The following is a 14,244-nucleotide window of genomic DNA, read 5'->3' on the forward strand; positions in this document are numbered from 1 at the left end:
GCGTGCAGTCTATGTGGCTGCTTAAGCACCACTTTCCAGCTTCCTTTGTGAGCCTGTTGAAACTTGACAAATTCAACAGATGCAAAAACAAAAGATGTGAATGGAAAAGATGGTAAACCTCCAACTTCCTACACCCCCCTTTGCCCCTCTTCCATTCCCACCTGTGCTGCTTTCTTGGCTGGCTGACGGGCTGGCTACACTGAGAATATTGAATGAAAGACCTTTTCTATCCAGCCAGTCAGTCGTCACCTAGGGAAGGGGGATTTGGGTGGGGGGAGCAGCCGGGCTTCAAGCTTTGATCCCGGGGTGTTATGACAGAGCCTCAGGCTGAGAAATCTGGAGAGCCTCTTCCATAGGCCTGTCTCCACTTTCATGGCTTCCTCTCTGTAGCATCCCCTTCATTTCAAATATACACATAGTGTTCCAAACACATACACATCCATGCATGTTTTTATACACACTTCTCATGAACAAAATTGCTTCCTTTGTTATCTACTTGTACACAGACTTCTTGCAATATCTCTTGAGGATGACTGTGTGTGCTGTTTGCGTTTGAGAACATATATCAGGTCGGGTTTACCTGGGCTGGGTCCACATCATTGAGCATCACTATGGATGTGCAGTGGTAGTCCAGTACCAATCTCCAAAAGTCCTTCACTGTGTTTGGTAATGGATGCTGGGTCACAATGAATGCAGAGGGCTGTTTGTAACTCTGGAGGAGGTAGAGAATAGAAGAAGAAAAGGAAGGAAAAAAGAAGGAAGACATTTTTTTTTTGAATGGTGGTTACATATTAAATATATATATAGTTGGTAACTGTACCAATTTAGCCAGAATAAAGTTATAACCATGTTAAAAGAACTTCCATTCGCTTAAGCACTCAGATTAGCACGCTGACATTCAGAATAAAAAATGTGCTCTTAAAAAATGTAAATCTTTAACATCTGACATTTCTGGGGCTTATTGGCATAATATCATCTTTTTTTGCGTATGAGTAGCAGCAAAGGCCGTAGTTAAAGAAATTGCAACGTTTCACAGGCAGTCACATGAAAAGAGGTCTGTATCGTACTGTAAAAGAGGCTGAAATACCAACGACACCACTCATATTCGCCCCAGTAGACTAAGTTTTACTATTACCTGACAAATACAAAATGCCTGCTTTTACCCCAACAATTAGCAATTGACAGGAAAAGCAACATGTGGGAAAGTTTCAGTTCACACACAGAGAGAGGTGGAATTTCCTGCCTTGTGACTCTATGTCAATTTACCACTTTATATTCACAGTGACGCAATTAGCAAAGGTCTCTGCCACGCTGAGGTGGAATTCCAGCACAAACACTTAACATGTGTAACATCGGAATCTTACATCCATGAGGGCAGCGTTGATGTAATTGGAACTCTCTCCGTCGATGGTGATCAGAAAGGGGAGGCAGCGGTCCGGAGGCAGAACGTCCATGCACCGGTTCTTCTCGTGGTTCCGAGGCAGTAAGGCGATGCTGCAGTCCTCCACCCTCAGCGTGGGAGTCACCATGTTCAGCGTCTGTCAGATTGAAGCAGATTACACGCTGTCGTTCCAACACTGGAAGTTAGGCACTTGGGTTCTGAGCGTGCTAATTATCTCCCACTATGGTAATTAACAATGCAATTCTTTAATCAGTTACATTAGCGATCAGTCTGACTTCCCTGATGTGACTGTGATGAAACTTAGGGGAGTGATGAATCTCATACACTGATTGGTCCAAGAAGAGCTTCTACTCTTAAAGATTAATGCAAGGGAATATATTTACTGCTGATTGGCCCAGAGGGGAGCTGTGCCATTCATTAAGACACAACATGTCTACTGTTGGTTTAAACTTATCCTGCATTTGAGATCATGCTTTGTTAGGCCTTTGCACACACTGTTTGCATATTTTATTAGGGTTAGACAACTCCTCACCCTAAATTCCTCCTTAATGGGGCTGGAGTTGGTCTGTGGGTCCAGGCGGTTCATGTCGTAGTAGACGGAGCGGAGCTGGCTGGCAGGGATGGTGGTGTCCCCACAAAGACATGCTTCCAAGATTGCGTCATGGATGAATACATACTGCTCCTGAAAGAAACAGCATCCTCATTGCGGATCTGTCAGACATCTTAGACCTCTAAAGAGATCTGCTGAAAACACAAATATAAGGCTTCCCCCCCCCCACATGCCAGGGTTCCTCTGCTACTTTTGCTAGCAGAATTCAATGACCTTTCCATGACTTTACCGTGTATTTTGCTCTCCCCTTTGGGGTTTTTTATGACTAATATTTGTCATTGTCTATGTTCAAAGGTTAAATTACATATTTTAGCATTTTTTTGCAATAGGTCTGATTCAATTCTCTTTCAGAATTCTGAACATTGACATTTTAAAAATATTTTTTAGCCAAGTAGAGAGTATTTTCTGAAATTACTTGACCTTTCCCAATTTTATTCCCCCAACCGCATGGTTCATACATGGTTCTGATTTCGTCGGTTAAGCCACAATCAACGCATGAACAAGGCTGACGTCTCAACGACAGAAACAACTCTCACTGTACTTAATGTCATGCAGGTCGAAGCGGGAAATCACAGCACATTTCCTCCTCCTCCTCAAGTCACTCAGTCAAGCGGTGGAGATGGTGACACAGCTTGAAGCTTGATGCAAATCTATTCTGAAGTGACATTTTCAGCTGACACTTTCTTGTCACTTTGCACCAAAATCCGCACACATCCACAGGGGTCACTGATTTACAGATTGAATAAGAAACATGTGTTGCCATTTGTTATTTGTCTCGTACAGAGTGTGAACTGTTGACCTGAGAGTTTGAGTGTCCTGTGCTGGTTCAGTAGGGCAGCTGGCCTTGTATCTACAGGCTGATGGATCTCATCTTAGCTCATAAAATATAAATAACAAGGCATTTCATTTCAGTGGTGAAATTAAGCATGTTTGAGAGCTGGTTTCTGGCCGCAGGCTGAGGAGCTGTGCCAAAGAGCTTGAACACCTGCGAGGGAAAATACATGCTTACACGCACTTTGAAGGTCACTGAACTTTAGGAGAATGACTCAACATTTGGTCTCCAGTTGCTCAAATCCCAATTCCAAACGTCAGCTATGAAACATTTGCCCATTAAGTCCAATGACGCTTGTGATTTAAAGGGAATTATGGGGAAATGATGCATTCAACGACACTATGGACACCTCCAGATGGCCGGTGTTCAGGAAAATCCTTTGGTTGTCCACACTGGAATAAAGCTGGAAGATGAGCCAGGAATGTTTGCAGCCGGCAATATGAGCTGAATCCTCTCTGTTATGAGCTTCTAAACCCTTTTATTACAGCATGTATTGCCAAGCACTTATGTTTGCCACACTGAGAAATAGTTTGGGTGTGCACTTTAATAAAAGTCGCTGGTAAGAAAAGGTCATTATGATAGAAAAAGATGGCGTGAGTGTTGACTTGGTCGTGTGCAATAAAATCCACACTCTCGCTCTCACCATTTTAAACATGTCTGCTGTAAACATAAACACGTAATGTGCTTTACAAAGCAAAGTAGATTCTTTACAGCCATCTGATGGAGGTTAATTAATATTTGGATGGTTCGGTAACTTAATCAAATACGTTCTTGTTTGAAAAATGTGACTCTTGAGCTGGTATTTAAAAGTGAATGACATCATTAAAACAATTATGTTGCATTTTAGAAGATAAGTGCCATCATCAGTCGCTGGCAAAATGGTTGCAAACCTCTCGTGGATCACTTGAGAATACAGACTTAATGACCAATAAATGACAAGCAATGATTTAGCTGTCCTCAAATAACACGCATTTAGTGAGATGCACTGTCTTCTCTATCAACGGTGAGCATTTGTTTTGGAGAAGCAGAGAAGTGGGTTTTATACTAAGAATCATTTGCAGATACTACTTAATCCACAATTGATGGCCACAACCTGTCAAGTTGCAACCCCCCCTCCTTGCTTTCATATTTTACTGACGAGTCTGTGTGAACAGGCTGAGGCGACTATGAGTGCAGAATCACCATACCTCAGTCTGGACCATGTTGACCCTCCGCGAGCGCAGCTCCCTCACACAGTTGTAAATGTCCACCACACCCTCCCTCTCCGCCATGTCCAGCATGATGTCGATGACAATGAAGCAGCCTGTTCTACCGGCTCCAGCACTGCAGTCAAGGAGACACATCAGAAGTCTTGTGTGTGCAGTCGAGTTTAATCAGACACATACAACATGTAAATTTGGCATTGTAAATAAAATCTAATAGATTTTCATCACACACTGGAAAAAATGCCAGTGTTCTTACTTAAAAATAAGTAAGAAAAACAACAAATACAAGACGTTTTTGCTTGAAATAAGCAAAAAAATCTGCCAATGGAACTAGTAAAAATCGGCTTGTCAAGATTTCTTGAAATAAGATGTGATATTTGGGACTTTTGAGATAAAAGTGATCTTGAAATTAGCTTAAAATCCTCTTCAAATGTAAAAAAAAGAAGCTTGTTTCATATGAAATCCGACTCAAAACAATTTGTTTTCAAGACTTTTTCATTTAACAAGATATTCCAGATGTATTGTCTTCAAACAAGTCCCTATATCTGGCTGAAATAGTACTTGTTAGGCAGTTGTGTCTTATATTAAGTGTAATGAGATATTTTAACTAGAAATGAGACAAATATACTTGGTAAGACTTTGATTTTTTCCAGTGCACACAGTTGTTCATATTGTGGCAGTACTGTAAGTCCCAATGAACACATTTTAAAGCTTTGGCACACAAAGAAACTACTCCAATATGATTAATTACAAGTCAATTTAACCTTATATTTGAATGTAAAGAGTACAAATATGCCAACGTTTCTAAAATTATTTTTAATACATGCTCATTTCGTGTCTGAAAAAAGTTTAGACAGAGGTAATGAAATACACATAACACATAACAGGGTATAAAAGCAGCGTCTCTGTGATGCCGATATTCTTCAACTATTTAAAAAAATGATATTTCTCAGTGTAAACACGCAAAGAATTTGAGGGGATTATCATCTATACCATTGAATATTAATGGAAAGTTAAGTGAAAAATATAGAGAACTCTCTATGCCCACGGAACATGGCTGAAAACCAATACTGAATGACCATGATCTGCAGGCCCTCAGGCAGCATTAAAAACAAACATGATTCTATCATGTAAGTCACAGCATGGGCTGAGGAACATTTCTGAAAATCACTGCCAGTGAACAGAATTTCACACACAAAAAAACATGTAGAAACCAAATTCTGAAACCCAGCTTCGTTCTTTGGGCCAAACTCATTTAAGATGGGCCGAGGTGAAGTGTTTTTGTTCTGTCCTTCGATAAAAAGAAAAAAAAAAAGAATCAGCACACAATTCAAAACTATGTAAATGAACCGTTTCCTGGGTTTGACAACAACAACCTTTAGTCTGTTGTATCCACACCCTCAGAATGGCTATGGCTTGCTTGTATTGTGGACATTAGCTAAATAACTTCTCGGAGTCTGAAGTATCGAGTTCCAACTCTTATCTATATTCCATAGCTGTAACAAATAATTATTTAATGTTATATGGACTTGGTTTTAAGATGTTTTCCTCTCAGACTGTGTATAAAGTCATGGAATAAGAGTACTCAGTTCTAGTGCACACCAACCTGCAGTGAACCACCATGGGCCCAGCATTGGTCAGGGTCTTGGACTTGACTCTCCTAATGAACCCCAGCAGGCCTGTGGCGTGATAGGGCACGCCGTGGTCTGGCCAGCCCGTGAAGTGAAACTGTCGAATCTCCCGGATCTCATGAGCCCCTCTCTGAGGAATAGAGTCATCATGTTAAACACACAGAGCATGGCAGAAAATGGCAAGGAAGCACTGAGACGTGTACAGACAACGCGAGAGGTCACTCTGAAGCAAATACAGAGTTGAATTGAAAACAAACACAAACTTCATGGTAGAAGGAGAATTGAGCAAGGTTTCCATTATCCAACAACAAACAGGACCTTCAAGGTGACTGTAGTGTATTTCTTTAGCATTTTTCTGTCATGCCTTTGTCCTGCCAGGGACAAAGGATTATACCACATGCTCCATTTATTATCTGAGCACTGTGGATGTACATAGAACAAAAAAAACAAAAAAAAAACAACACTTTCTGCAGTTTGGAGTTGGAATTCAAGTTTATTCTCTGGATGCCTCAAGATCTGGGTTACAAAAAAAAGAAATAAAAAAGAAATCACAGCATACTCTGATGATGTGTGGGTGACTGTAACCCAAATTACTGTTTGTTCTTCAACATTAATTAACCACGTGAAGGGAGACTTAATGGTTAGAGAGGTGGCCCACTGGGAAGCCCCAATGTTCAGGGGTCGTGTGTTACTGTGAAAATGGATTTGATTTCTCTGATTATTTGGTCTGATTCACTTTCTATCCAAATAGAAAACCTCCAAATCGTTAAGAAGAAAATCAGAACAATCCCAAGTGCTTGTTTTTCTACCCTTTAAATCTGCTTTGTGGCACGACTTTATGTTTAACGGTCTGCTAATCAGTCCAAAACCTTGAGCTTTCAAGGTCCAACAAAGAACAGCTTTACACTCAGTGCGGCTTAAAACTCATAATCACGATTAATCCAATTAAATAGCAAATTAATTTGGTAATTTATTGAAAATCGTTCCAAATAAAATGTTTTAAATGTAAAACTACTCAGTAAAATATACTATTACTCCACCAGCTGTGGGTAATGTGGTTGTGAACTGTTTTAGGAAGTTGGATGCAGCTCAGGAATGTGTCAAAACAGAGGTGGTCGAGATATTTATAACCACGAAGTGTCCAGGTGAAGAACTGTAGTCTAAATGTTGTACACTATGTTCAGCATCTCAGAGATGGTAACAAGTTATCAGCTACAAACTGCAAGAAGACATTGTTAGACAGTGACATTGATCAGGTAAGCCATCATGTGTGACATGACTCAAATAGAGGCAGCAGCCCTTACCTGAAAATTACTCCACCTTTTTCACTGAGATTTGCAAAATCCTTGAATGCCTATAGAATTATGGATGTCATTAAGTTTCATTAAATCCTAAAACACCCTTATGAATTTAGCCTGTATAACTAATTATTTCTGATTAACATATCCTGATTACACTAATTACATAAGTAGTCTGTCCTGAGGTATTTATTAGTTTCTAACTCTCGTAAAAACAGTCAACTTCCCTCAAGAATGAATTTATCTGAGCTCTTCAGCTACATCTCATTTACATTATTGATCATAATTAACAAAATAAGTCCTCTCCTTCATTCATTGAAACTCGTGTAAAAACTGTTTTGATTCCCCCTGATGGGAACTTTTAAATCCTCTGATCTAGTACCAAATAATCTCTTGACTGAGAGTAAAGAGCGATTTATTCAACTTGTTTGTACTGTGTCCAGCAAAAAAAGGTAATGGCATGTTTCCAGCCATCGTAAAAAGGAAAAGCTGATCACATTTCTAATGACACAATTATTTGTGTTATTGGTGATATTTTTTTAAGACAATACAGTGAGATTGTGTGCACATATTAATATGTGTTAGCTTTAACAGCACTAACTAAAATGAAAAGGAAAAACTCAGCACTTTGTATTTCTATGGCTTTGACTATCCGTTAAATAAAAAGTAATAAATTAAACCCTTTTTAAGAAAATTAGCTGCTGTAAAGAAAACAAGTCCTCCAAAACAGAACCACTCTCAACTCGCTCAAAACCAACCAGAAGCAACTTCTTCTGCTGAACTGCTCAGTGGCACGAAGAAAGCTCAAACTGAAAAGACAGAGTTTCTGGTCTGTAAGAGGAGAAAGAACTATAAAGGTTAAAAAGAGTACCTTCTCCACAGCGAAGGTCCTGATGACATACTCTGACAGCAGCTCGGTCTCTATCAGTGTCACCTTGATGTCTCTGTAGATCTCTGTGTCATCAGGCCAGTACTTGCAGCACTTCACCTGAGAAAGAGAAAACCAAATGTTTTACACCACCTCTGAAAATGCGAATATATGCTGCCAATCATTTACATTCCCATGTCTTTAATCCACGGCACACATTTAATTTGGAATTCTTGAAAGATGCTGGGCCATCACTTTTTTCCCCCAGTAAATATAATTGTCACATAACATTAACTCCAATTTGCCACCTGATATTTCAGTTTCTGAAGCGTTTCTCTCAAATCGAAATGGGATTTGCTTCATATTAGTTTCGGCTCCCGGTCAAGGATCTGCTGTAAATGGGTATCTTACGTATTGATGGGGAGTTCATTCGCACATTATTGCTTTTTCATTCTCACGTCGATAATGTGAAAATGAATCTAAAGGTGGACTGTGTACAAAGCTGGAGAAGTACAGAGCAGACGCAGAGACAGTGTAAGATTTCTCCACCTTAAAATTGAGAAATGGAGTTGAGAAATAGGACAAAACAGAGAAATAAATTGTGGGCTACAACTGAATGAGAAAGATATAATGACAATCCAGTAATGATATGAAATAATAAACCCTCAGCTGCTTAAAACAGATTTCCCAACAGAAATCTAAAACACCTCACTGGAAATATTACTTGTGTTATAAGAGTGCAAAATTACCCGTCCCCCCCACCCCTCGTTCAATTAAACTGTTGATATTAGGGGAGTATGGCTGGTAATAGAGATTGAGATCGCGGAGGTATATCAGAGAATGATAATTTTTGATGAGGGATAAATGCAACATCAGCCACAAGTAAATTCAATTTTCGTTTCTGGCATCTATGTGCTGATTACGAATGAAATGAGATTTTGGTTTGTGGAGTGACACAGACAGAAGGGGACTTTCAGGTCCCTCTCTCTGACACCCCTGATGACTAATCCCCGATGACAATCACAAATCCACCGTCCGCTTCCAGCTGGATTGAATTAGGCAGAAGCCATTACCTTATTAGATCACTCTGAATCAGACGCCTGGTTTGGAGGGAATTAGCCTTTGGGCTAGAATACGCCAGCATAGACACAGATGTTCTTTTGTGGGGGCACTCTTACGGGCATGTGTGACTGTGAGTACACAGCTCTTGAACTCATTCCCTCATATGGATACAGTGTATGGAAAAGAAGCACATGGAGCATCACCCCATCACACACACACATCAGCACGCTAACTTCCAAAATCAAATCTCTCATACATCAAAGTGCGCCGAGTGCCGCCCCTGTGTGTGAAACCAGCGGGACAGAAGCTGTGTGCGCTTGTCTGTGTGCGTGCCAGGATTTCCCAGAGTTCATCAGCAACTGTGCCGAGCAGATGGCCCACTGTGATATGGCGGAGTGATTTTATGGGGCCCTCTGTGGTGCCACCGTCTCTGTGACCAACTGCGCCTACCACCCGCCATTGGACAAGGATCATATAACAGACGGTTTGGGGGCCGGGGCCCGTAGAGGACGCCACAGCAGCTAAGCAGGTGTGGAGAAGGTGTGGGGTGGGATGGGCTGGGCTCAGCTACTGTAGAAGAAAGACTTAATGAGGTACCTAGAGATGGGCCCATGAATCATTATCAGCTCTGGTACATTTAAGCCCCACCAAAAATGAACATCAGCAAAATCAAGGTGTGCCTGTGTTTAAGGGGCTTTCAGCGCAAATGCTTCTAAAATTCAAAGAGAAAATCCCCTGGCAGTCAAAGCATTACACTGTACGTTAAGACCTTCATTTTCTCTTGATTATAACCCAACCAGGAGGAACGACAGTCTGAGTTAAGTGGAGCAAATTAGAAGCCAAGGTTCTAGGTAGGTTCACATGTTGTAGTGATCAAAAAACGCCAGGGCTCTGCCATTTGTTTGAACATCATTAACTATCCGTGCGACTCAATGGCAGTCGGGGACAACGTTACGAGCTGTTTCGGCTCCGAGGTGCCTACGAGGAACCTGGGAGGAGCTGGCAGCTTCAGCAGAGTCTAATCTTCTGTTATAGAGCCACTCAGATGAAACAGTAGTCAGTCGCCTGGATGCCTCTCTTGTAATGAAGGCCATCAATCAGTTTCTGTTCACTTCTCATATAGATGGAAAAAAAGAGCTGGTGGCACATGAGTCCCATGCGTCACTAAGTCAGCACGCACACCACACACGCACACACACGTGCACACGTACACACGCGCACAAACACAAACATCTGGGCAATGATGTTCAAAGGCAATGAAAAACAAACAAAAAAAAAAACGGTTCGGATTTCTTAGAGATACAATAAAGCTGTCAGTCGACTGGGACTAAGGTAATCTTATTTGAGATCTGTGGTTTGAACGATTGTAATTAATACCCACCCTGCCGACTTCTACCAGGTTGGTCACCATGACAATAGCTGCAGTGTTCTCCTGCCAGACCATCCTCCAGAAGTCGAACACCGTCTCCTGCATGGGACCTTAGAAAGAGAGAGAGAGAGAAGGGATTCAGCTTAGCTAAATTTACACCCACCCTCCAAAATCTACCTATCAGGTCAGCCTGGTTTTGGTCAGTTTGTTTTCCATTTCTATTTAAGCTGAGGTTGTGAACAGAGGAACGGTCATAATCAAAGAGAAAAAGGAACCTCAGTGGGCCACGGAAATGGAAGCCCAATATTATCAGCAACAGTGCATCAGATCTTTAATTGAGAGGGCCCATCCTGTGTGAGGAATAACAGTTCCAGGCACAAAGACACAAAGATATACTGTATGTGAGCATGGGAATCCCCACAGTTGCGTATTCGTTTACCTATGAGAGTATATCAAGAGTTGTTGTATTTCTTTAAAGCTCTTCAGTCAATGAAACATTCAACAGCTCATCTACTTTACCTTTACATTTTGTTTTATGTAAAATTACGTCAAAAAAAGCTTCTTTTAAGTTACTTTTACACATAACACAAGGTATTTGGACATGTTATTGTCCTACAGCAACAAGGCAGTTCACTGAACACTTTCCCCACGATTTGTGATTCCTGGATGAAGCATTGACGGCACATTAGGTCTGATTTATTTTCACCGCTTCCTTCGACAAAGTCATTGCATGTGATTACAGCACCGAGCTTAAAAATATAAGAGGACAAGAGAGGAAAAAGAAATGACTCATTTAAAGATGACTGGCTCTGTGTGTGCACATGTGTGTGCATGGCAAAGTTTAGAATAATTACCACCACATCTCATCTGCTCAGCACCAACCTTTCCACCGAACCGGACCCAAACGCGTCTGGTGAAGATCAAAATAAATGAGCAGAGGGCCATTCAATGTCTCCAATATTTAAAACTTCACTGAGCAATAATTGTGGGTTGAAATTAATTATTAATCTGGTTAGTTTTAATCAGACACCATGTGGAAAAAAAAATTACTTCTGACAAATTAATTAGTAAATGCAAATCTTCACGACAGTGCATTCTCCCGTGCAGGCCCAAATTACCTAGAGACATAACGAATTATGCTGGCACACACAGAGACATCGACATATACACAAACTGTTAGTGTTTTATTTCTCATTTATGAAGTAAGAAAATCTATGAACCTTTCGTCCCTTGAAACCAGTTAAAATTCAAGTCATGCTTCAAGTTTTTACTTGGCATTCATGACTCTAAAAATATGTATTTTTTTACCCTTTATAAGTCAGGTGACAGTTGAAAAACAAGCTTAGTACTAAGTTAGGCCTTTGGGAGATGAAAATAAAATAAAACCCACAAACACAACATTTACAGCGTGTAAGAGTTCAGGGTTGGGGGGCAAAGGATAAAACCACCACCCTGTAATTAAAAGAAACGTTGATTAGCTTAGCGTAAAACCTGGAAGCAGTGACAATATGTTGGTTTGTTTGACTAATCCTTGGTCTGGCAGTGACTCCAGATCGAATTGTTGTTGGTAAAAAAATAAAAGTTACGGTTTATGTACAAAATACTTAATGTCCTCGAATTTTTTGTAGTCTCTTGTGTTTTCTTTTTCTTTTACATTAAATATCAAGTGCGGTTGCCACTAAGTAGCAACTTCAGGGGAAAAATGAAGGCAAACACTGAACAACCATAAAATGCACTTCTTTAAATGGCCACCTGAGGCCGTTTTAAAATGCAAGTCAATCTTCACAGATGATTGTGAAGAAAAAAAAAACAGCTCACATCATGGCGCTGAAAAATTGATTTTTCGGGCAGGTTGATAATTATATTTCCACAACGTACTGGGTTTGAGGATATAAGGTGATACCACTCCACACTGAGACGTTATAAATAGGCCTACTGCAATGATGGGTTTAGTCAACTGATAATAGAAACAGAAAAATATGAGAATGGGAGCAGCTGAAGGGAGATTTGGTCTGAATGAACAATTATGCTCGACTGTTTTTACAGAAAAATGCAAAAAGCTGGAAGTTTGAAGCATGTGCTAAGCACCCAGGCCCCTTTTGGTTAAGCTGAGCACATACACTCAGGAGGGATTTGAACCCCAACTGCATTATCTGGGTTTTTGTTAGTCCAGTTTTGAGAGGCTCGATTTCGGTCGGACTAAGATGTTTACACGCATTTCAAAGTCTAGTTTTGATTGGACTAATACTATAATTCAGATTCTTCTAGTGTCAAGTAACTTCACTCATTAACTTCTGCAACTTGCTCCAAAACTGGAACGTGACAGAAAGATTTAATATCTGCAGCGTTCACTTGTGATTTCACATCTAAGCGGTTAGCTTTGCTTAAAATGAGCGATGTCTGACCCATTAGTATGGTGCATTGGAGGTGATCTGAGACACAGAAGCTAAAGCAAAACACAAAGGTTCTGAATACCACAAACCAGTGGGTGATGTCACGGTTGCTATATATGTACATCTTTTATATACAATTGATGTTAGACACCAGCTGAGGTTCTTGCATGCTTTTCTGTATCCTTTTTCTTTTGCTGTGTGAGATTCTAATTTGCTTATACCGTATCTTTTGACACAAATTGAATTCCGATAGGACATCAGCAAAAGTGCCATCACCATTTCCCTCACTTGACTGATCGAGCCACGTTTGATCTGCTTCCTGTGCTGAACAGATCCAAAATTGTCAAGTTGAATTGTTTCTAAAAAACACTAAAGAAATGTGCAAGAAATGAAAGATTTTTAGCAAGTGATTCAAATCCAACTATACTTTCCACTATCATGTCTCCGCTGGCAGCCCAGGCATACCTCACCGTTGGGAAAACAAGAACATTTAGCAAAGAATTGTATTTTTTGAAAATTCAAGAAATTAACTCCTGATTTTCTTTCACACACCAAATGGATATCTAACAAAAAAAATTTGGAACAAATCTATTCAGTCACTTCCATTTGTATTTGCTCAGTCCTTCTGCTTTGCATGTGGTAGCATGCCTTGTTTTTAACTGTAGGACCTCAGTTGCCAATCCAATCACTTCTAGTCTCTCGGATAACTACCCAACCTGATTGAGCCACCCACTCTGCTTCCTCCTACACTTGTCCCTGAGAGAGGATACACACTGTTGAGAAGTTTGAGAAGAGGAGACTGAGAAGCAGGACAGCTGGTGTGTAGGACTTCAGTAACACAATAACACTTGGCATTATATTATAAATCAACCAATGGGAGGCTACTGCCAAGCTCCAGCCAGCCAATTTATGTTTCTTTATGCATGCAGAGACAGAGAATTGATATGGAAATGTTGGTGGGCAGAAGTGAACTTGATGGCACTCATGAGGAAGTGAGTATGGCACTAGATGTGAAGGTTTATAAGAAGAATGAGATCTCTTTCACCTGTATGAGATGTCTTTCATACAGGTGTTTTAAAATGAACTAAAATGATCCTTTGAAGGAAAGCTGAACATTTCTCACTCTCGTATTAAGTTTTTTTTCCCTATAGAAAAGCACAAGCTTCTAGAAGTTTAAAACCATAAAGTTGTATCATCTCCTGCAACATGTCATGTGTTTCACTATGGTTTGTTTCTGAGATTTTACGATACATACATCTCGGTAAAAGGGTAAGGTAAAGAGAGTTGGGAGAAAATGGCTGGAGAACATGTTATAGTAATCCGAAGAGGGAATCCCAATTATAGAGCAAATAAACTTTTTTTTTTTGTTTGTTTTGGTTTGGTTCCTAAAGACATTTCCTCTCTAATCCAAAGGGCTTCTCCAGTAAACATCAGAGCTTTAGTTATTTAGTTAAGAATGAGGAAGGTTTTAGAGGGGCTAATTGTAAATGTAAATGCTGAAACAACTTTGGTTTCCTGACGAGCCTCTACAGTACTTGTGGTCATTTAAATATTGACTTTTGTCCATCAGGAGT

The 14,244-nt window shown here is 40.3% G+C and overlaps 1 protein-coding gene across 7 annotated transcripts in view; it reads right to left on the minus strand.

Moving 5' to 3' along the window:
• Positions 1–14,244, minus strand: part of LOC142398773 (receptor-type tyrosine-protein phosphatase mu) — a 168,346-nt gene that overhangs the window by 7,101 nt on the left and 147,001 nt on the right. For 6 of the 7 annotated variants that reach the window (XM_075482936.1, XM_075482941.1, XM_075482940.1 and 3 more), the window contains 7 exons: positions 10,290–10,387; positions 7,850–7,966; positions 5,656–5,810; positions 4,032–4,167; positions 1,935–2,084; positions 1,365–1,538; positions 581–712 (listed from right to left, as the gene is read on the minus strand). In XM_075482936.1, coding sequence (XP_075339051.1) covers positions 581–712; positions 1,365–1,538; positions 1,935–2,084; positions 4,032–4,167; positions 5,656–5,810; positions 7,850–7,966; positions 10,290–10,387 — 962 coding nt within the window. The remainder of the gene's footprint in view (positions 1–580; positions 713–1,364; positions 1,539–1,934; positions 2,085–4,031; positions 4,168–5,655; positions 5,811–7,849; positions 7,967–10,289; positions 10,388–14,244) is intronic. The other variant, XM_075482937.1, reaches the window with a different exon arrangement.

This window comes from Odontesthes bonariensis, chromosome 14, assembly GCF_027942865.1.
Source record: "Odontesthes bonariensis isolate fOdoBon6 chromosome 14, fOdoBon6.hap1, whole genome shotgun sequence".
Lineage (NCBI taxonomy): Eukaryota > Metazoa > Chordata > Actinopteri > Atheriniformes > Atherinopsidae > Odontesthes > Odontesthes bonariensis.